This window comes from Pavona decussata, unplaced genomic scaffold (assembly GCF_977016875.1).
Source record: "Pavona decussata unplaced genomic scaffold, jaPavDecu1.1 SCAFFOLD_253, whole genome shotgun sequence".
NCBI lineage: Eukaryota > Metazoa > Cnidaria > Anthozoa > Scleractinia > Agariciidae > Pavona > Pavona decussata.
This window is the reverse complement of record NW_028145656.1, coordinates 698,657-715,616: the sequence shown is the minus strand read 5'-3', so window position 1 is coordinate 715,616 and position 16,960 is coordinate 698,657. Positions and strand designations below refer to the sequence as shown.

Genomic DNA, 16,960 nt, shown 5'->3' with positions numbered 1-16,960 from the left:
ACAATGAGGTATTATTTTACGAAAACAGGGCGAAGAGCTTTTAAGCTATTCATCGTTCGGTGCGAGTTGCACCTGCAACGCATCCATTGTAGACAGCTGGAACTGAGTTGCTTATGCAACAAACTGATCAACTAAAAGCTTTTTATCTGTTTATCTATCGCTTGGCTTTCTTGTCGAATTATTCGAAAATACGAAACCAATTCGTCAGGCGGATCAAAGTGGCAGAGCGATGGATCATTACACACTGAGATCTGCTCAGTAAACTCACGCCTGCTGAAAACAGCTATTGTTCAGTTTTTTAAGGCGAAACTTTCATCAATAATTAATTGATTCATCTTTTGTGTGGTTTCTGACAAACAGCCATTCAGAACGAGCGCCAGAAGTAAACACGTCACCTTAACCTTTGCGCACAAAACTAATGCGTTACTTGACTACAATATACACCTGCACTAGGCACGTGTGAGCTCTAGCGTACGGATATGGGTATTTATTAACGGTAGATATAAGTTTGGTATTTACCGAGAAGTGTTCACAACAGAAAGCGTGTTCCATAATCCGGTCGGTTATTCAGTGAGATTAGCTTCTCGAAAGACTTCATCATGCCGCAGTGCTGATATGGGCTTTTGTTAACGGTTGATACAGGCTTCTTGACCTGGAATTACGAGATAGAAATGATTTTCACGCATATTTTTCGTTATTTGGATGACAGAGACGCCGCCGAGGAATTACGTCGTACTGGAAGCGCTAACGCAAACTCGCCCGCTATAAACACGCGCTTTCAATCGCCCGCTTCTTGGGAACATCGCGATGTGAGATTTAAACAAATTTCGTGGAAACCTGGCACTCCACCGAACAAGCCAATGTTACAAACACAGTGCAAGGATGGCCTGACTCAAGGATTTTGCAGTTTACGCGCGCAAACTGGTCCTTTTCCAAAACCAAGAATCTTACCGCCGATTCACGGGTCACGAATACCAGAAGGTGAAAAGCGTTTCACGGGCAATCAGGAAAACTCGGCTAAACTTCCAACAATCGAGCCATTTGCGGGTACAACGCGGAGCGGTGCGCGAGAAACGAGGTCACGGTTGAAGAGGAATAAGGAAGGTGTGTTGACCAGCAGGGAAAGCGTACCGAACGCGCCGCTGACAAATCAAAAATGGTTATTTTTATGCCCTACTCGAGCCAGAGAAGACAAAGAATTGGACAATTCTAATGGAAGTGTAATAGCGGCGATAACTGCTGTAGACAAGTGGGCAGATTACGAACCAGAGCGATCACTAGCGTGCACGCAAGTTGTACCTGAAGCGAGAGCCGTCACGAAGAAAGTATACCTTGAAGGGGATTCGAAACAGGAAGACTTTAAAACAAGGATAGAGGTGGAGTCAATAAAACCCGGTGCAATTAATTCCACGCAAAGAGGAAACTCGGTCGATGGACAATTGAGAGTTGGAACAGTGGGCGAGAACGCCACAGCACAGTGTGAAAAGAATGACAGAGAGGGAGGATTTCTATAGTCGTTCATCAGGATTAAGTGAATTGAATAAGACAGAAATATCACGTTTTTCTGCAAATCGAAGTAAGCAGAATGGAAAATCGAGTTGCAGTACATGCAGCACAGAAAAAAAGACGGATTGTTTACATTTCGCTGAATCTAACGAAACAAAGTCGCACAATTTGAGTGGTTCCATGGCAACAAGCGCAAAAAAAGGAACTAATTTCGAGTTAGATACGTACGACAGGGAAAGACGAAATGCGATTTGCGAAGTCATGGAAAAGACCGCTGCGCCTGAATTTGGTTTATGTTTGTACGATATGAGGCAAAACTTAATTCATCTCTTTGAAGATCAGAGCGGTTTCATACGACGAGATGATCAAACAATATTAACGCGAATTAAGCTCCGAGACAGGTGATCTCGCTTCTTTGACATATCTAACAAGTTGTGTCGGTGCCGGCTAAAATATTGCTCAATACTTCCTCCGCTAGCTGTTTTAATACGCTTCTCAAGGCACGGTACTTTTGTAAACTGACAAGAAATCCCAGCTCGAGGGCGGGTTTGTTGCTCAAGGGGAAAAATGTCAACTTTACAGACACCGTATTTTTCAATTTTATTTTCAGGCGCCATTAAAAGATTTCGGAGGAAATAAAGCAAAGAGAACTCAGGAAAACCGACGAGGAACTTCGATGAAATAAATGAGAAGATAATCCAAGAAAACGTGACATTATTTATCAACCCTGATAAATTCAATTTATGTCATCATCCGTAAGATGATTTTTGACAGAATATCCGGTAATAAAGCCATGTTCTGAAAATACATACAGAAAGCTTGATCCATTGGCAAACACGAATATCTAATTGGAATTTTTAATTTAGCGTTCAGAATATTTTACAGTTGCAAATGCGGCTTTGTTTTGGGAGAAGTAAACGCTACTTGAAAAGTGCCAAAGTAAAGTATAGTTACTGTAGGAAAATATTGGCGGCTTTGTGATGTAAAAATAAATATAATTTGCCAAACTTAGCAAATAAAGGAATAAAAACAGCCGCCGAGTTTTATCGCGAAATCCGGAAGTCGAAAAAGTGTTAAGAAAGACTAAAAATGTTGTCCTATCGTAAACATGATAAAGTGCTAAAATATCTTCCCACGCAAAGTGCTTTCTGCTTATTTTCTAGATTTAATAACACTTATTTAGGAAGAACGTAAGAACTTCAAATTGTACCAATATCGACACCAAATATTCAATATAATCGTTACCGCGATATTTGCGAGAAATATCGGCTGTTTGGATCCTTTTCGATACTGCTCACGTGACTACTCACTTGAATTTTAGTGCCAAGAACCAATATTTTTCCGTTTGCGTATGTGCTGTTGGGCTGTGCTTGTTTGTAGCCCGGGCACTGCCTTGGCGTGGCGATAACGAAAACATTTGGCATGCGATCCATAGAGTTTTTTTGGAGCGTTGGTGATAACATCACAGAAGTCTTGGATAATGACGTCACAATATCGGCATCGATATAAAGCACAATGCCAAAATAAATATCGTATTCGTATCGTATCAAATTGAAAAACTGGTATCGACCCAGTAGTTTAATCCGCTGAGGAGCGATCAAATTTCATCCATAAATTCAAAAGCTAGAAAAGTTGGGAGAAGGTCCAAGACACCTTGAACGCTAGTTATTTATTTGTAAATAATTATTTACAATACACGGAAACCAGTAGTTCAATATAAAATCTGTAATAAAAGTATAGTAAATGATTGTCGAGCGAGCTCAAGGAAGAAAAGTGGAGTTTTGCCCTCCGAGTCACACTGTTTCCAATTTTGAGGCAGACATTTCACAGAACGGCCCCATCATAGGAGAAACTACGCTTTAAGTACTCCGTCACAGGGCATAATGAACAGCACCATAGGAAAATATAGACTGCAAAACAGTCGCGTTTTTCTCGTGAAATTCACGGAAAAGATGCGAATCCCCGAAAGCGCATACTCGATCCTTCTAGACTTTACGTTTGAAGACCGCGAGCGAGCGTTCGTTCGTTACGACGGAGCAACGCAAACAATTCGGCTTTTTTCCAGTCTGAGGAAAGTCCTGGTCGATAGCTTTTATTTGAACGATCACATTAAGGATTTTATTCAGATTGAAGTTAGAAATGGTATTTTTTTTTGGTATTTTTCTTTGTAAATTTAGGGGTACAACTTCAATATGGGGATTTGGTTTTTCTTTGTTGTAACCCTTTTGAAGCTTGTTTTTCTTCTTCAATAAATGTGTTATGAAAATAATAAAATCCCTCAGACAGTGGAATAAACAGCTGCAGGCAAACCCTGCTAAAGACCTTTTGGATCATGTCCACTGCATGCTAAAAATATCGGACATTCCACCTCAGGGAGTACTGCCACACAGAAGCCGAGATCGACTTCCATATTCTTATTAGCGTTCGCCATAATTCTTCTAGCATTAGTTGGGAGAATTTGTTTATGCATCAAATATTTCACCTTTTGTGATCACTTCCTTTTTGTAACCCACAGATCTAAAGTAAGAAACATATTTACTGACTCACATAGGATTAATTTTCTTCTAAGTGCATGGATTAATTTTTTTTAAAGTACGTGACAAATTGTCCGCACAGCTAACAAGCACTGAGGATTTTCTCACGAGAAAGGTGTGGGTGGCTATTTACATAATAACGCAAGTTAACAAGGAAAAATTCCTGTAGGTGTGTTCCGTTGTATAATAGTCTTCCGCCAAATGGTTTCTTTGAACGGTGTTTGGAAGTGACATAATTTTTGTCGTTCAATTTGTAAAAGTGTGTGGTAGGTAGTCATCAAGTCTATTACGAATAGGGGAATGGGTCGGTTTGGGCGATGGAGGTACTAACCCGAGAAAAGAAAAAGGAATTTTCGGGGCCGGGGAAAGCCGGGGGGAGGGGGGGGGGAGGAGGAGAGGAGAGAGAAACCAAGGGAATATCAGCAGATAGCTGTCCGCCAAAATTGGAACTATGTGTCAAATCTGTTATCGACTTAAGATCAGTTTGCTGTTTACTATTCTTATGGTTTCAAAAACCCTGGCTAGGCTCACAAATATTAAGCGTTTTAAGGTATGGAACAGCGAAGGAGTGAAAGGAAACCGCCACTGCAGTTCACTTACAGTAACGCGACAACAAGATGATGAAATATTCTCTTAAAAAGTTAATTTCAATTTTTATTTACAATAAGCTATTCAATTGGCATAAAAGGTACATTTGTCGACATGGAGAAACTTTTGGCGCCACACTTCTGATGATTACCTTTGTATTAGTCTTTGTAGTTTTCAAAACAAAAATTACTTAACGCTTTCCTTCGACGGCCTTTTCACAGAAGGCGCTTCAAGCGCGCCTGCAGTCCCTTGAACTTGGCCAGCGTGTCCTGCACTGTGGGGTCACGTGAGCAAATTGACTCCAATTCCACCAGATATGTCGCGCATGCGTCATACAATGAAGTTGTAAATGAAGGTCTGTGAAAACGAACACAACATAAACTGATTACTGGTGTCTCAGAAACGAGTTTCCCTAAAACAACTTGATTATATTGCCGTCACCAAATGAAAGGATTGAATAATAAGACAGGAAACGAAAACCAAAGTTAACATGACTTGGCTTTCGTGTAGTTTTCCTCGCAAAGCAAAGGTTGCATGTTTTCCCGCCCTTGGCACCGGTTACCCTGCTTCCCACGCTTGGCACCAGACGCAAGCTTTCCCGCGCTTGGCATCAGTTACACTGGAGAGATTTAGAATTACGAAAAATGGCAAATGGCAGAAATGAACACGTGACCATGATTACCCTATAGCATCAAAGGTCAGAATCATTTTGCACTAGTCTCATCTATGTCCTTTTTTCTACAAGAAAACATAAACGCGAAATCTCAAGTTTGTCGTTTGCCGTAAACCCGATTCTAAATCTCTTTGGTGTTTCCAACGCTTGGCACCATTACAAGTTTTCCCGCGCTTGGCACGGCCTGGCTGCATGTTTTCCCGCCAACACTTGGCACCAGCCTAATATTTTCCCGCGCTTGGCACGGCTTCCAAGTTTCAGCAAACGAAATAAACCACTGTATTAGCTTTGCAGCGCGAGTTAATAAAAATAAGAAGACTGTTCTAATGAATGATCCAACTTTTTATTATTATTTATCTAGATTTCATCGCACCTTGTAAGCTTATTGTCACATACAAACGTTTAAACTTATTGTGTGGTTCAGCAAAACGTCATACCATTTATTTATTTTTCTATACATCGAAAATCGTCAGCTTACCTTTCATATGGTGGGGAAAGTGATGGCGTGCTCACAAACTTCATCAACAAGTGATAAATAACTTCAAGGATGTGAAGAGGCCTGTTAAGAGCTCGCCAACAAGGGTCCTAAGAACAGGTAAAAATGTTACTCGAAGCTCGAATTATCAATTATTTTAACTTATTTATTTGTGTTTCGATTATTGACAAATTTGAGAATTTGGCAGCGGATCATGCCCCCGTTGTTCAAAGAGCGGATAACTCTATCCAGTGGATAAATCGCTATCGAGTGGATAAAATGTACTCCAACCAATAGATTTTATCCGCTGGATAACGATGTCCGCTTTGTGAACAACCGGGGCCGGGATTGTAAATCCTGGTGAATAATGTTCACAGGCAAAAACTAATTTGAACAGCTTTAGAGTAACCGCAACGGATCTTTGGGGAAAACACCTTAAGCTGAAAATTCTAATTCCTTTCTAATTGTATATGTTTCCAAAAACTAGAACTGAAATTGTTTGCTATTAACGGCTTCGGACGATGGAGAGTTTGACAAAGACAGATGGGCGAGTAGAACTTTCAGAACTTTCAAATCGAATCGAGCCATATGAATGCTAAGTGCTATTGTAGTTGTTCAAAAAGTGGATAACTGTATCCAGCGGATAAGTCGCTATCCGTCGGATAAAATCTATTATTAAAAACTGGATCGCTGTAAAATGAAATTCGAACAATTTGATTGCCTTAGCGGCCATAGTATATGAGCCATTACACCATGCCCGAGAAATAGAGACCATTAAATTTTCTTCTTATTGTTCTTGCAATACGAAATCAGCAAAATCTAGCAATATTTCTTGATTGTTTTTAAGTTTGAAGGGTTTGTGTTTTGGGGCATCATCTCATATCCAACGCGCGCTCGTGGAATAATTGTTAATTAGTCGTAGTACATTTTATCCACTCGAAGTAACTTTATCCGCTGGATAAAGTTATTAAAGTTATCCGCTCTTTGAAAAAACGATACCCGGAGTCTGGATAATCAATCTGGACGCGAAACTCGCAAAAGCACACCAGAGAAATACTGGGAATGTTTGTCCTTTACCAGAGAGTCGACATTTTGTTTTGCTGTGTTTACCTTGGCCTTGAACAGTCTGTCGTAGATGCCATGCAGCACGGGGAAAGGAATGCCGATCTCTAACAACGTCATAAACACCCAGGTTGGGTCCCAGGCCAGCTCGGCGCTCCTCTTCTCCAGCATCAGGATGATAGCGCCTGGAAGAAAAAGATAGACACGTGACCATCGCAATCTTTTTCTTAGGCATTTGCTTTTCAAACTCTCGATAAAAACCATAGCCAGCAAGAGTAGAAGGCTTTAAACGCTGAAAAAAGACTCGGGAAAGACTTTTGTTCTCAGGCGCAGGCTAGAAAGCCCCCCCCCCCCTCCCCACTAGTTGTGCCTGGTCTTACTGTGCCACGAGGGAGGGGTTGTTAGGTGAAGCTTGTCACTCAGGTTAAGGCACCATGCGTAACCAACTGAGGGCATTGAAGTATTATTGGTCATAAGAGACAGTTTATAGCGTGTATAAACCTTTATCACTCGGCGGCCATGTTGAGTCCTAGGGGAATAGAAAGCTTTGTTTTCGCAAGCCATGCTTCGGCCAGACAAGAATTCAGTGCAAAGTTTGCCGTGCGAAAACAAAGACTCAACATGACCGCCGTGTGATAAAGGTCTATTCGTGCAACTTTTTTAAAATTACTTAACAAAACTGTCACGCAATATTAGTTATATCAATGTCACGTAATATGTATTAGTTTAACATCACGCAACGAATCGTACTTACCTAATGGAAAGTAGCGCTCCGAGTGAACGTACATCTTTCCCAGGGAGGCAATCTTTTTACTTACGATGGCCATTCGGTCACTAGGGGAACTCTGCAAGGACTCGTGTAGCTCTGTTGAGAGAAAGCACTGAAGTGAATGCAAAGTGGTGGGGGGGGGGGGGGCAGGGGCGGGAACCCGGGGGGAAAGGGGGCGGGAGAAGAGAGGGCGGGATCTGGGAAAAACTGGAATCCTTTTGCAACATTGCTGCATGATAGCACTTAATTGGGGGGGGGGGGGGGGGGGGCTTTTTTGACTAACATGGTACAGTCGAACCTGTATTAAGCGATCAGTTGTGAAAGTCCCGAAAATTACGTCCCTTAATTACTGTAGTTTTGACCTCTATTAAACGGTTGCGGTCACCTTTTACTAAGTGATCGTTAAAACAGGTCAAGACAATATAGACAACGAAAGTGACAACGAGCTGTTTATATTGTCTTGACCTGTTTTAACGATCACTTTGTAGAAGGAAACCACTCAAACATGGTAACAAATATCGTGCCAGGCAATGGAATTTCTAACGAAACCTACAATACTGACTGTAGGACCTTAGTGTTAACGTTTTTTTAGTCTGTTTCTATATCATGTTCTCCTTTGTCACACCATTTCATCGCTGCAGCTTCTCAACCAAGTAAGTGGTTTTTTGAGTGCTTTTGTGCATCAAATGTTGTACAAAATATCGTCAACCGAAAACATATTTTTATTTCATTTGTGCTACTTCGCGATTATTTCAACTGGCTCAACTTTTACCAAAATGGCGAACTATCCAGGAACCAAATTGGTAGGAGTGGCGTACAAGTTAAGAAAGAAAATGAAAAATTCACTGTTGCGCGTTCACGTTCTCCAAAAAACCTTAAATGTGGTCATTTCACGTTGTTGTTTGCAGAGGACGACAAAGAAAGGTACCAAAACGTAAAACGCACGTGCGGAGCGATTGTTTTTGCTCATTAAACCAATTGTTCTGCGGCGTTGTCGTTGCCGTCGCCGTCGTCGTTGTTTAAGGCTGGTTTCCATATGATCGCGGATCGCAGATCGCAGATCGCAATAAGGTCTGCGATCATATGGAAACTACTTCTGCGATCGTCTGCGATCCTGCGATCGTGATCGCAGACGATCGCAGAAGATAGAACCATGTTCTATCTCCTGCGATCGTCTGCGATCAATTGCGATCTGCGATCCGCGATCATATGGAAACCAGCCTTTAGATAGAATGTGGTTCTATCTTCTGCGATCGTCTGCGATCACGATCGCAGGATCGCAGACGATCGCAGAAGTAGTTTCCATATGATCGCAGACGATCGCAGACCTTATTGCGATCTGCGATCCGCGATCATATGGAAACCAGCCTTTAAGCTCCCTATTCCCTGAGGGTTAACGTCGAATTCTTCAAGTTCAAAGGAGAACAAAGTGAAAAATTTGATGTTAGAACCGTAACAGTGCACTGCACAGTCATGTTTCACGTTCACACAATGTGCTTGCACAGCAACTGAAACCACACTATGGGTAAAAATCTGAAGTTTACTTACCTCTGTCGATGATGTCTCTCCATAGCGTTTCAATCAGGGTCGGGTCGTAATGCCCAGCACAATGGACAATGGCAAGTTTACACTCAGCCAGCGCAAATGCATCAGCAAAATCACCATACAGCTAAACGAGAAAAAATGTCAACGGGAAATCATTGTAGTGGAATTTACTTCTTCGGAGATGAAGCCCCAAAACACAAACCCTTCAAACTTCTAATCAAGAGACCAATCAGAAGTCCAAAGTGTTAGCTAAAGGTGAGCCGATACCATTTTCAAATCGATCCGATACCAATACGACATTTATCGATATTTGGCATTATTTTCGATACCAATACCGATACTGTGACGTCATCATCCAATACTTTTCTGTGATGTTGTCACCTACGCCTCAAAAAGTCTCTTAATGGACAGTAAACATAAAAAACAAACAAACAAAACAACAACATAAAAAACACCGCCATGGCAACACTTTCCACTTAAACTTTTGTGATACCTCCTCCTCACACGACTGCTACGGTTGTCAACATTATGCTCAATGTTTCACACATGTCAATATTAATCTCAAATAGCATCAGTATTACTATGCTCACAGTAGACACCTTTATGTTGATTACAAGTGTAAATAGAAACAGTCAAGCTTGAAGCAATGTTTTTGCTAATTTGTTATCAGGCCTGGGGCCCGTTTCTCGAAAGTCCCGGTAACTTACCGGGCCCGATGAGTGTCTTTAATGATAAATGTTTCTTAACAGAAGTCAATTTTTGCTAGCTTTGGATACTAAATTTTAAAATCTTACAATTCTATGAAAAGATTTACCAAATGTTTCTTAATAAAGGTCAATTTTTGCTCGCTTTGGATACTAAATTTTAAAATCTTACAATTCTATGAAAAGATTTGCCAAGTACCATGTCTGTAATCACTGTGTAATCGACGAAAAAACGTTTAAACATATACTTATCGGGCCCGGTAACTTACCGGGACTTTCGAGAAACGGGTCCCAGGTCTAAAAATGTGGTACCCAGGCAGGTATTTTGTTTGGGAATCCTATGGTTTTGGCAAAGTTTTTATAAAACACAAAGACTCGAAGAAACTTTACACTATTATTTCAGAATAATGCTGATTCTTTTGCGTCACTATTTCGCTCAAAATTATGCCACCATAATGTGGACAACCTCACAACCCTAACCACTTCCCCACTACTTTCCTGGACTTACCGTAGTGATGTCCATGAGGCGTGAATTCAAAACAGCCAAAGCCTGGTCAAGGTGCCTGGATGGTGTGGCAGTATTTATTCTCATAAGAGCTTCATACACTTGCATTTGTATGCGAGCCACTTCAAGCTTCTCTTCTAGCTCATGTAGGAATTCTCCTTCACCGCTGGCGGAAGTTCTCAGGTTACAGCTCTTTGCACTCATGATAGCACGAGAAAGGTACTCCAACCTCAACTCTAATGTCACATCAGGGCTAAAAGAGAACCACACCTATACCTTAACCCTTTAAAGCTCCAGTGGTGACTAAGAAATAACTTTCTCCTTACAATGTCACTGCTTTTAAGGACGGTACCTGCTAATAAAGAAGTATTCTTGTGTTGTTTATGACTATGCAGGGAAAGCAGATCTTAACAAGGAATATGTTGAAATCAAAAAAGAAATTCGGGGGTAACCACGCAATTTTTAGAGATAATTAAGTAACAATTATTCTACAAAACAGTAAAACACAAAGAAATGTTGGCATTTTGTTCAAAATTGAAGCTTTTTTATCTCTGAAAAATGCATGGTTACCCCAATTTTCTTTTTGGATACCAAGAGGACTTGCTAAGTTCTTGCTTTCTCCGCATGGATTTAAACCGCGCAAAAATATCCCTGTATTAGTAGGCACAACCCATAGGCAACCCGAGTATCTCGAGATGCGCAGAACGTATGCGCAGTAACAAAAGTAGGCACCGTCCTTAAGTCAGCGCCCAGTTGTTTGAAAGCCGATTAACGCTAATCCCTGATTAAAAATTAACCCAGGTTTTCATCTCGCTCGTTAAAAATGACGAAATGCCACAGCAACGAAGGCAAAGCAGTGGTGCAACTTAACGTGCGTTCGATTGAGCCTGTTCCGGGATAGCAATACCTACAACGATGACAAGAAATCCCTCATAAGAGGATTCTGGAGTTACCGGAATACAAAATCGCTCTTATATTAGGGAGCTTAAGCAACGACGACGGCAACGAAAACATCACCTGAAAATATATCTTTATTTCATTTGTGCTACTTCGCGATTATTTCAACTTTTACAAAAATGGCGAACTATCCAGGAACCAAATTGGTAGGAGTGGCGCACAAGTTAAGAAAGAAAATGAAAAATTCACCGTCGTACGTTCACGTTCTCCACAAAACCTTAAATGTGTTCATTTCACGTTGTTGTTTTGCAGAGGACAGCAAAGAAATGTACCAAAATGTAGAACGCACGTGCAGAGCGATTGTTTCTGCTCATTAAACCTATTGTTCTGCGGCGTTGTCGTTGCCGTCGCCGTCGTCGATGCTTAAGCTCCCTAACATCAAGTATCAGCGAAAGTTTGCAGAAATGTCTTCCCAAATTTAACAGCTATTCTTCTTATTCTTGTTCCGGAATACGGTCAATCGAACACAACCTACGTCATTTGAGAATTCTAAGATCTTTACCTTTCTTTCTCAGCCAGTTTGGAGAGCACCCTGGCTGCCGCAGAGTAGTTCTTGGTCTTCTCATAGTACCTCCACAGCAAGTTCAAGATCTTTAGCTCATTAGGCTGCTGTTGAGCTGAGGATCGCTTGAGGAACGACTCAAGGTGAGGTGATTTGATCTTGAACGAAAAGAAACAGTGATGTTAAGGCCGGGCCAAACGAGAGCCGATAGTAGCCGATAGTGGCCGATAGTTGAACTATCGGCCACTATCGGCTACTATCGGCAGACCAGGCCAAACGAGAGCGATAGTTGTCGATAGTTGAATCGCGTGACAAATCATTGCGTCATCAACACAGTTGCAAAACTATCGGCAACTATCGATCGGCGACTATCGACAAAAATTTGAGCATGTTCAAACTCGATGAAAGCGGCCAATAGTAGCCGATAGTTAGGTGCCAAACGAGAGCGAGAGTTTCAACTATCGGCAACTATCAGCCACTATCGTTTACTATAGGCTCTCGTTTGGCCCGGCCTTTAGAATGGAGTATTCAAGTACTATCAAAGAAGCATCAAATGATTACGAGTTTGCGTCCCAATAATGACTGACATCCAATTTCTCTTTACAATATCACAAGTTGTTCAAACGCACAGGTAAAGAGAATTAAGAAAATGATCACGAGCAATAAAATGGATTGATTTTTAAACAAATTCTCCGAACAGGTGCCATAAGAAATACACGGAGAGAAGTGAGGAGAATTTGTATGTTGACACAGTTAAAATTACTGAGAGAATGAGAGAGGGGGTGGGGGTTGGGGGGCAAAGTTTATTCACCAAATAAAACCACAATATTTTCAAGTTTCAAGTTTATTAAGTTTTCCAAAAAAGTTACTTACAACGAACACCACCTGCAAATAGCGAGCTAATCAAGGCAGGCGGTGTTAAGGACATACATTCACGAATTACTAATTGAAGGCGCAGCAACTTAACTCAAATTCAAACCATTGACCTTGAAGTTAAATCTACAAAAAGAAGTCCCAACATTTTCTCAACACCAGGTAATATTATTATTAACAACAACATGGACCTTACCTCCAGCAATCTGTCAGTAAGCGCATTGTCAATTAGCCACTGATATAGCATCACATGCCATAGTTCATCCCCATAGGACAAGGAGAATGACAGCATTTCTTCCATCTAGAAAAAAATCACACCACAGGATTTTGTCAGTATTCTTATTTCGTCGTTAGTAATATTAGAAACCTTCAGATTTGACTCAAGTACGACTTTTCAAATCTATTTTGCCGGCGTGGTTAAGATAACTGCTTGTTATACCAATCTTGTTTCTAGGGTCTCGTTATCTGCTGGTAATTATTAGGGAGCTTAAGCAGCGACGACAGCAACGGCAACGAAAACGTAACCTGAAAATAAAACTTTATTCAATTTGTGCTACTTTGCGATTATTTCAACTCGCTCAACTTTTACAAAAATGGCGAACGATCCAGGAACCAAATTGGTAGGAGTGGCGTACAAGTTAAGAAATAAAATGAAAAATTCACCGTCGTCCGTTGACGTTCTCCACAAAACCTTAAATGTGGTCATTTCACGTTGTTGTTTTGTAGAGGACGGCAAAGAAATGTACCAAAATGTAAAACGCACGTGCAGAGCGATTGTTTTTGCTCATCACACCTATTGTTTTGCGGCGTTGTCGTTGCCGTCGTCGTTGCTTAAGCTCCCTAATTAACGGGAAGGAGAGAGAGTTCTGTGGATGTGACTAATTTGAAATTTGAAAGTCGTACTCGTGCTCAATCTCGTACTTGTACTCTGATCTGAAGGTCCTTATCACTCCATGGAGGAAAGGATCAGAAAATCACTTTGGAAGTTGATTCACAACTTACATGCTTCTCCGCATCCTGGGGACTGAGGGCGTTGGGGTCTGGGGCTGGTGGAGGGCCTGGCCGGGTTGGTCTGCTAGGAGACTGGGAAGGAGCTGTTTTCACCACCAACAGGCGCTGCAGAATGTCCAGAATGCACTTGTAGCATTGTTGTCTGAGAAGCAATTGAAAGAAGTTTGCAATGATTTAGTAAATGGACACAACCGTGCGTCACTTTATCCACTGTAAGATGACAGTTACAATCAAATTGAAGGGCTTACACCAAGGAAGATTTCAGGGCATTCCCATGATGCTTCGCGTAAAAAATCGCTCAGTTCATCTTCGCTACGTCACGCGTCGTTGTGTTTCGCGCTTAAAATTACTGGATTTCACTTGAATTTTTTTCCTTCTTCAAGAATGATATCGGTAAGTTTTTTTTCGTTTTATCTGTGCTTTGTCATTGTAAGAACCAACTGGTGTAGTTGCTGATTGAGCGGACAGCATAAACGACCAAATGACTTCTCAGATCACTTTTCGTTATTTTAGCTCAGATTTACCGGAGTTTTTACATATAGCATTGAATTCCTCCAGGAAACATTCCTCTATTGTTTTATCCGCTGCTTTGTGCTTCGTTTTGTGACAAAAATGAAAATCTTGCCCATAATCATACCTACGTTTTATTGCAGTCACTTAGGGCTTTTTTCCAACATTCCTTCAATTTTACTAAGGGACTGGTCATGTTTCTCTTAGTTGCAAAGGAAATATTAACCATCATAAGTTGACGGCAGTACCTGGCAATGAATGCATCTTCTCCTTGGATGTCACCATGTGGCTCACCATTTCTGTAGAAGTGCAAAGCCAGCCCCTGAGGATCACGCTTGAGTGCAGCATACAAAGCCAGCTCCACCACTCCTTCATAGAATCTTACTACAAAATAAACGAACATTGTCATAAAATTTTACCGTAATCTAACTACATTTCAGTTTCTTTAAGAATTTTTTATTTCATTGATCAAATCTTCATGTTGTTCTCATATGAAAGCCGGAAAAAAAAAAATTCCTTGTCAATTTTCACTTCCGGTTGGATTCAAAACTGTGCAAGATGGGAGACTGAGGATAGTAGGGCTGTAATGTCAATACAGGAACTTATACAGGAATGCTATTCCCGCAATTTCTGTATTACTCGGCTGTTTTTTTTTGTGGAAGAGGAAAAAATACTGTGCAGACGAACACATGAATGGGATTGTTGAATATTCAGAATGAAACAAGTGAGGAATAAAGAAACCGTATTGATGTCACATCCCTAGTCTCCCATCTTGGGCAGTATTGTATCCAACTGGCACCAGCTGTTCAAAGGCCGGATAACTTTATCCTGTGGATAAGTCACTATCCGACAGTTTCAATCTGGGAAAAGGTTTCAGTATTTCCTCTTGTACAGGCGAATATGCACACTCTAACCACAGTTAAGTTTGGGAGTGTACGAAAACCTTGGACAACGTTGAACGTGAAGTATATTTAAGACCCTGAATAGTGCCTTATCCAGCGGATAAACTTATCCGGCCTTTGAACAACTAGGGCCTGGAAGTCAAATTTGACGCTTTTTATACGCCTCAAATGCAGGAAGAAAAATGACAAGGAATTTTTCTTAGATTTTCATATGAGAACAACATTAACATTTGATCAAGCAAATAATAAAAAAATCTGTGATACCAACTTTAAAGCTTACCTGATTCAAACATGGAGCAAATCGCCTCTAGGTTGATTTGATGAGAAACTTGACGATAGCACTGAAAAAAATAAACAGAAAAAACAATAAGTGTATGGCACATGATCAGCATATTAACCGAAAAAGTATCACCAAGGTTTCATTAAGATTTTGCACAGGCGGGGAGGAGATTAATGAACCTGTGCAGATTACCAGTAGTCAGCTTGGATATGGTCTTTTGTTAAAAAAGTAACTTGGTTGAGATGTTAAAAACAGCTGGTGAAGTCGTGTTCACCGACTGTCAATTTGCCTGGGCCAGGTTCTTCGAAAGCTGATCTTCGATTAAACGATTAATCTACGATTAAACATTAATTGAGGCTTTCATGTCACTTGGTAAAAATGGTTTAAATGGCTAATTTCAAGCTAAAGGTAAAGAAAAGTCTAAGTTAAAACTGAGGGCCAAAAATCTTTTGGAAAAGTCTTTATTGATTAGCAATTAAACTCCAATCAAAGTTTACGTTAATCCAGGATTAACTTATCGGGCTTTGAACAACTGGGCCCTGGTGCCTAGGGCCCGTTTCTCAGTCGAAAGTCCCGGTAAGTTATCGGGCCCGATAAGTATATTTTTAAATGTTTTTTCGCCGATTACACAGTGATTACAGACATGATACTTGGCCAATGTTTTCATAGAATTATAAGGTTTTAAAATTTAGTATTCAAAGCTAACAAAAATGGACTGCTGCTAAGAAACATTTATCACCAAACACACTTATTGGGCCCGATAAGTTACCGGGACGTTCGAGAAACGGGCCCCTGGCCCTTTATGAAACCCCTGGACTATCAAGGATTTTGATACTAAAATTATTGTAGAAATTAGAACAAATCTTACCTGAAGGGCATCTCTAAGGATTCGCTCTTGTTCTCCCTTGTCTCTACTTCTCTTGGCTAACATTAAGAGTTCGCTGGCCTGACAGGGAATGAAAAATGACAATTATTTATGTCAAAATTACCTGCTTTATTTAATGAGTGCCAGAAAGGGGAATTTAAAAGCTCTGATTGCAAGGACCAGTTGACGAGTTTGCTAGAAAATAAGTGTGAAAGTGACAATCTGGCCCCAGTTGCTCAAAGGGCAGATAACTTTATCCAGTGAATAAATCGCTATCTATTGCTATCCATAAAATGTATTGGCTGAAGTCAGTTTTATCCACTGGATAGCGATTTATCCATTGGATAATGTTATCCGCCCTTTGAACAACCAACAATGGGCATTAGAACAACCAGCAGGGAACCAAACTGTTGGATTTCAGATGATCACTTTTAAAGATATTATCGACCAACGACAGCTGCTGATGACAACTTGAAGTCACTGTTTCAATGATGGCATTACCTTTGTGGATACTGCATCATCACTGCTGAATAAATTTGGACAAACATCTCGCAATCTTTCACTTATAGCATCTGTAGAAGCAATGTCGTCCAAGTAGCACTTGATCAAAGAGTCGATAAGAGCACTGCAAATCTACAGAGAAACAAAACTATTGTAGTATACTCCAACAAGATTAAAGCCCTTCTGAGTGAAGCAGTA

The 16,960-nt window shown here is 40.8% G+C and overlaps 1 protein-coding gene and 1 pseudogene across 1 annotated transcript in view; one reads left to right on the top strand and one right to left on the bottom strand.

Moving 5' to 3' along the window:
* Positions 1-343: 343 nt before the first annotated feature.
* LOC146456911 (uncharacterized) lies at positions 344-2,541 on the top strand (annotated as a pseudogene).
* A 2,127-nt stretch (positions 2,542-4,668) lies between these two features.
* Positions 4,669-16,960, bottom strand: part of LOC146456909 (nuclear pore complex protein Nup155-like) — a 33,573-nt gene continuing 21,281 nt past the window's right edge. The window contains exons 22-34 of the mRNA XM_085092508.1: positions 16,763-16,894; positions 16,265-16,342; positions 15,397-15,457; positions 14,463-14,598; positions 13,696-13,846; positions 12,890-12,994; positions 11,821-11,978; positions 10,365-10,614; positions 9,156-9,276; positions 7,593-7,703; positions 6,887-7,023; positions 5,780-5,886; positions 4,669-4,985 (exon numbers count right to left, since the gene is read on the bottom strand). Coding sequence (XP_084948634.1) covers positions 4,844-4,985; positions 5,780-5,886; positions 6,887-7,023; positions 7,593-7,703; positions 9,156-9,276; positions 10,365-10,614; positions 11,821-11,978; positions 12,890-12,994; positions 13,696-13,846; positions 14,463-14,598; positions 15,397-15,457; positions 16,265-16,342; positions 16,763-16,894 — 1,689 coding nt within the window. The 3' untranslated portion in view covers positions 4,669-4,843. The remainder of the gene's footprint in view (positions 4,986-5,779; positions 5,887-6,886; positions 7,024-7,592; positions 7,704-9,155; positions 9,277-10,364; positions 10,615-11,820; positions 11,979-12,889; positions 12,995-13,695; positions 13,847-14,462; positions 14,599-15,396; positions 15,458-16,264; positions 16,343-16,762; positions 16,895-16,960) is intronic.